The 6,156-nt window shown below is 38.2% G+C and overlaps 1 protein-coding gene across 1 annotated transcript; it reads left to right on the top strand.

Annotated features, from left to right (window-relative positions):
- The first annotated feature begins 683 nt into the window (after positions 1–683).
- On the top strand, positions 684–4,946 carry acer1 (alkaline ceramidase 1). Its single transcript, XM_074668823.1, has 7 exons — positions 684–725; positions 1,953–2,065; positions 2,161–2,275; positions 2,862–3,000; positions 3,684–3,821; positions 3,910–4,047; positions 4,368–4,946. The coding sequence occupies exons 1-7, from the start codon at positions 719–721 to the stop codon at positions 4,543–4,545; spliced, it is 828 nt and encodes a 275-aa protein (XP_074524924.1). The 5' UTR covers positions 684–718; the 3' UTR covers positions 4,546–4,946.
- The last annotated feature ends 1,210 nt before the right edge of the window (positions 4,947–6,156 follow it).

Below are 6,156 nucleotides of genomic sequence, written 5' to 3'. Positions count from 1 at the left end.
CACAGCAAACGTGAAAATTGCGATAAATGTTGAAACTGAAATAACATTACACATTCTCATTAAAAAACATCAACATTTTTATAGGTCAAAAAAGGGCGATAAGTGAAAGCCCCGCTGCACAGAATTCAATGCAGCTGCTTATGAATGAAAGTTACGCGAGGGTGCGCGCGCACATACGCACGTTCACATTCTACAGTGTTCGCTGTCGCCCACTCAAAGCGTCCATGCTTTTATTTTGAAGGGTGCGTGGCTTATGTTGGCCTGTCGCAGCGGAGGCAGATGGACCGGTTGAGCCTCTTCTAGAGAGGACCTGAGATTTCACAGAAAAATACAGCAGCTCCCTCTAACACCTGTTTTCTGCCTGTTTCTCTTGCTGTCTGTTTGTTTGTGTGATAAAATGAAACACACATTCATTGTCCTTCCACTAGAAGCTTAAGAACTCAATGACTTTTATTTTAGTTTCAGTCATAGCAAGCTGTCACTGAAGTGTTGTGAATCCATCATTCAAGGGAGCCCATTCCTGTCATTTTCCCTCGGTGACATATGTATTGGCTCTGAGATGCGAAACCGTTCAGCTTGGTAATTAATGACGACACAGCCTCGTGCAACAGGATCGGGAGGATTTCCATGCCCCGCCTCTCCCTGTTAAATCCACCTGTTAAACCACCTGCAGAAGAGAAACAGTGACGGACAAGAGGCTGATATCACAACAGTAGCGATGGGAGGTAAGGTCCAGTCCTCTTTATTATTGTTCCTTAAAAAGTATTAAAATTATTATAGTTTATGATTTTTGTGAATGGCTAAAAAAGGTGTGAAAGAAATGATCAGAATGATCATGCTGTTCAGGAATGACCAGGAATGAGCTTGTGATATAATTTTAACATATTGCAGACCAGCACAGCAGAAGGTAATTATCCTATAATAAGTAATCTTTGACTGATTGTATAACTTTGGCTATTGATTTTCTGTTGACACCATGCAGCCACTTAAAATCATTACCATTTTATTATAACTAAGGTTAAAGGTTGATGACACGCACACATATTAGAAAACTCCTCCATTCATCTTATACAGATAAATAGATATTGATCAATATATACTGGTGGATGGATACAGATAGAGTTTTTATAAAGCTGCCACTTATCACAAAATTTAAGATATACTATACAAGTCCACTACACTGGATATTGTCTCAGTAGTATGAAACTTTTTGGTAAATACATTGTTTTTGAGGTTTACATCTCGAGTTTTAAACAATCAAGATTATTCACTTGTGAAAACCAGCATTACATTATCATGATGAAAAATTATGGTTCTCTGGCTTGAGCTGAAACAGGAGAGAGTTCAACACGTGGCCCTTGAAAACGCACATTAACATGCAATAACAAAATTACAACATGTGTCTCTCAAGCTTGCAGGTTGTTAATTGGTGTCACCATTGTACAGTATTTAGTTAGTGATGCCTACCCAGTCACCACAGCAACCCATGCAGTCAGGTCACAAGGCTGATCCGACCACTTGCAAATAACAGTTTTTACATTCACTCCTAAGGTCTCTCATTTGAAAAACAAATCTGATACACCTGTAATCTGAACAACAACTAGAATGGAAATATTGTCCCTTTAAAGGATCACTTTACCCCCTTTCAACTTCTGTACTTATAGTTCAATCTTTCAATTGTACACAAGATATATATAAGTTAGAAGGGCAATCTTTAACTACTATGTCAATAACAATTATGAAGGTTTGTAGGAACAATGCAAAGCTACATTTGCATACAAAAAAGAGCTCAGTGAAAGTTGAAACTTCATTTCCATAAACACCTGTAGGCAAGCCTGGCCTCCTGGGAAAACATTAGTTTGAATTGAAGGAGAAATAGTTGATCCATCTTACATGCCATAAATGAGTAGATGATTAGAAACCAGTGTTAAATTCCTTATTTTCTCTGACAGGTGTGTACTCTGCTGAAAAGATGGCAGGAGTTTTCTCTTATGAGAGTTCAGAAATCGACTGGTGTGAAGACAACTACAAACACTCAGAACACGTGGTTGAGTATTTCAACACTGTAAGTTCTGCATCTTGATACAGCAGCAAATCAACAGAATAGACTTAAATCCATTGTGGTTGATTGATGATGTTTCATTCCTCTTTTCTTTCCAGATGAGCAGTTTTATTTTCTTTATTATATCTCCCATCATGCTCTACCTCCTGCACCCATATGCTAAAGAGAGAAACCTGGCTATTCACCTGGTGTGGATCATGATGATATTTGTTGGTCAGTAATTTAAATTTCTAATGTTTGTGTTATTTCTGTCTTATGATTTCAGTAACACGGTGAATAGGATGTTTCCTTTTTCTTAACATGAGGCATGAAGCAATTATTAATCATGAATTGTAGTTCCTGTGAGTTGTTAGCTTAGTGATTATTTTAATTATAAGCCTGAAGTAAAAAGGGGCCAAAAATGGATCCCTGAGGCACACCGTTAATTTCGTTTGATCACCAACAAACCCACAGATGTATCATTTTAGTCTGAATTTGGCATTTAAAACAGATATGAACCATGATATAACCTTATTTGGTTCTTTAATGAACAGTTCACTGCAGTGGATCCTTTATGGGAGAGCTTTTGGACCTTTCAAAAAACAAAGCTCGCATTTAGTGAAAAAAATCACGGTTTTTACCTCCTTGAATGCATATATATTAAGTTAAATATGTACTGTAAACTAACTCAGACACTAGTCATAGGGTCATAGTTTCCTGGAGAGTACCAAACTATTTTCTAGAGTTGATCTCTGCAGCTGTTGATTGCTTTGTGTCTGTTTTCCCTGTTACACATTTTAAATTTTTTCTCTGTTTTCAGGACTTTTCTCAGCATACTTCCACATGACACTCAGCTTTGTTGGTCAGATGTTGGATGAGTTGTCCATCCTGTGGGTGTTGGCGGTGGGATATTCAGTCTGGTTCCCCCGCAGGCTCTTCCCCTCTTTTATAAAAGAAAGGTAAACGTTTTGTCCATATTCAATGTCGGCTCGCCCATCAGAGTGTTACTAGCAACTCACGCGTTGCTCAATAATCCTTTAATACGGAAAGAAGAAGAAAAGAATGAACAATGATGTTTTTTTCAAGGCTGTAGCTGTGAAACCCAACCTGTACTGGCCGTGGAGCCTGTCTGACGGCTCCAACCAGAGTCATTGTGACAGACACATTATGGAGTTGCTGTCTTCACCTGGATGTGACAGAGAGGGGTTCAAACTATTGTGAAAACTTGGAGCTCCACCCAACCTGTGTAAATATTTAACCACCAGGTGTGAAGATGATAGATTAAATATTTGATGAGTGCCTAAAAGGAATCCTGACTCAATACCCACAGTTTGGTTTGCCAGGTTTGGGTTGGTCCTCCTAGTCCTCCAAACGGTCGAGTAACCTGTGTCACAGCCTGTGTTTGACATAATATATTTATCTGTGGCACTTAAACATTAAGAGTCTGCTGCAGCGCCATGATGCTTACCTGTCATTTTGTCCTGTGACTTATTTTTCAGGGCAGCAACACCTCTAATAGATAACTTAGTACAAGATTCAGACAGTTTCACAAAATTCATGAAAGGTTTTTGGAAATATCTCTAGTTGCCGGCAAATTTCACATGAGCACTTGGTTAGCCTGAATAATTTTTTTCCCCCACAGGTCCACATTTTCAAGCCTTGTCCTGGTGGTGACAGTGATCACCACGGTGTCATCATTTGTGAAACCAACAGCCAATGCCTACGCACTAAACTGCTTCGGCCTCCATCTTCTGTATGTCCTGGCTGCAGAAATGAAATGGTATACAAACACCTATGTTTTAAGAATTAGTTCATTGTTCTTAGCAAGGGTTAATTTGTTTTAATCATCTTTTTTTCTTAAATCACAGCTGCAACGACCAGAAGGCTTTGCGGCTGGCCAAGCTGTCAGTAGCTCTGTGGGTGCTCGCCATCACCTGCTGGATTAGTGACCGTTTTGGCTGTAGCTTCTGGCAGAGGCTAAACTTCTGCTACCTGCATGGTTTCTGGTAAGTCCTGGTCTTCTTATGCATTTTCCATGCCTTTATGTTTTCATTCCATCTTCTCTATCCTTTGCATACCTTTGCTTTTCTTTCCTTCTATACGTCTTTTCACTCTCTCCTCATCATTCATGGCCTTGTCTTCACCTTTTTTCCTTCCTGCACGTGTGTATATCAGGCCATTGTGGATAATATCCCAACTGGTTGTAAATATAAACTTTCCATTAAAAGATTAACACAGAACACTGGTTGTGCCCTTTGTATTTCAATAGCCAGTAGTACTGATCAGTTAAACCATAATGTGCATGATCTCTGTCTGTATTTTCCAGGCACATCCTGATTGTGATGGCTGTGGCCTATGCCAGCACCTTAGTAGCCTACCTGGACGCTAACTATGAGATACCTTACTCCCTGCCTGGACTGCAGTACTGGCCCTGTGATAAATGGGCTGTAGGATTTCCTCACATCGTCCTGAAGGGCACGACCAAAACACAGAAACGTTGTTGACAATGTGCAAGTCTGTTTTAACTTTGACAGAACATTTCTTTTATTGCACTTTCTTAGTACTGTAGTTCAAAAAGAGCAAATCATCAAAAGGAATTACTCTGGTGACATTTACTCACCACCTTCTTACCTCAGAGAAAGGATCTATGATCTGAGAGTCTTCTGCAGACACCATTTAACACTGAACAACTAAATTTAACTTACTGTTGCTCTCTGGTCCTGTTTAAAGGTTATTTACACCATGGTTGTCTTACACAATGGGCCCATCAGGTATAGGTCAGCTCAAGCTTTAACACACTCAGCTCAAATGACATGAAAAAAATCTCAAACATTATTTATTGTGGGTTTTATTTAATTATATTAAATAAAAATAAAATGACAAAAAAAGAGCTGGCACTGATCTAATATACACACCTAGCTTAAGTTTGGAAACTAAGCAACTTTTTTCAAATTCAATAAATACTCTTTAACGCTGATTAAACTTATTATTTATATATGCATTGATTTCTTGAAGTTTTACTCACAACAATTAATGACTGATTAAAGAAGAGTGTAACTGTGTGTTTTAAGACTTTTTTTTTGTACAAAAAATGAATCGCTGTGACTTGTGTTCAGTTTCTGAAAGGATGCATGTTTTATTCAGTTCATGGCATGATACCTTGGTTTACTTTTTTCATTTTTTCTAAATAAACAATGAAAACTGTCTTTTTTGATTTCTTTAACTTACATGGAGTTTTATAAAATCTCAGATAACTAATACCAGTCATAGCTATGTCACATATTTATCATATATGCAGATGGAACTTTGTTGAAACGGTAAACTGAGGTCAACATTACCCATGACTCTTCATGATGAAAACATACGAGTCAAGCATAAGAGTTTCCAAAAAAGTGACAAATAATTGCTCACGGTTAGAGCATCATTAAACTGTTAGAGTCTATTTACACCTGGCTGTGGTGTTTGAGAACATTCACTCATCAAATGATTGTTCCTGGAGTTAACAATAAAAACAAGCATATGCCGTAATTCTCAAAGGTGTTTTCAGCATTTGAGAGCTCCACAGTGCCCCCCTGTGGTGGAAGTGATATTTAAACGCAACCTCATAAGTGTAGTTTTCTATAAACCTTGCTGAGTATATCTTGAACCACATCCTGTTTTATTTGACCTATTGCCTTGTAGTTCTTGTTTTAATCAGTTATCACTTATCTTCATTTTACCTTCCATATGATCATTTCCTGTGTTATATTGTCATATTCTACTTTGGCTCCTGCACCAAATGTGTTTAAGGTGTTTCCTGTTTTATTTTGAAAGGTCTTGCTCCTCGTGTTTCTTCCTTGTGTGCTATTTGCTACTGTTTGATTACTTCCCATCAGTTTCACCTGTGTCCTGTGTTCACAACTATTGCCCACTGGTCAGTAAGTAGTTTCTTTGTGTCTGTTTTTTTTTTTTTTTTTTAATCTATTTATAAATCTTTCCTGTGCTCTTTGTGGCTCTGTGGTGGAAGTGGATTGGACTGTGGCAGACTTTAATATTTGACATCCTAATAAAACAGGAACCTACCTTCAGTCTGACAACCAGGTGGGAATTCTTTCATTCAGATTTTACCAAGAGGC

The sequence above is a fragment of the Halichoeres trimaculatus genome, unplaced genomic scaffold (assembly GCF_033239565.1).
Source record: "Halichoeres trimaculatus isolate MK-OKI-2021-1 unplaced genomic scaffold, fHalTri1.1 fHalTri1_scaffold_4, whole genome shotgun sequence".
In the NCBI taxonomy this organism is placed as follows: Eukaryota; Metazoa; Chordata; class Actinopteri; order Labriformes; family Labridae; genus Halichoeres; species Halichoeres trimaculatus.
Note: the sequence above shows the minus strand (reverse complement) of the source record. Positions and strands in the feature narration are given on the sequence as shown.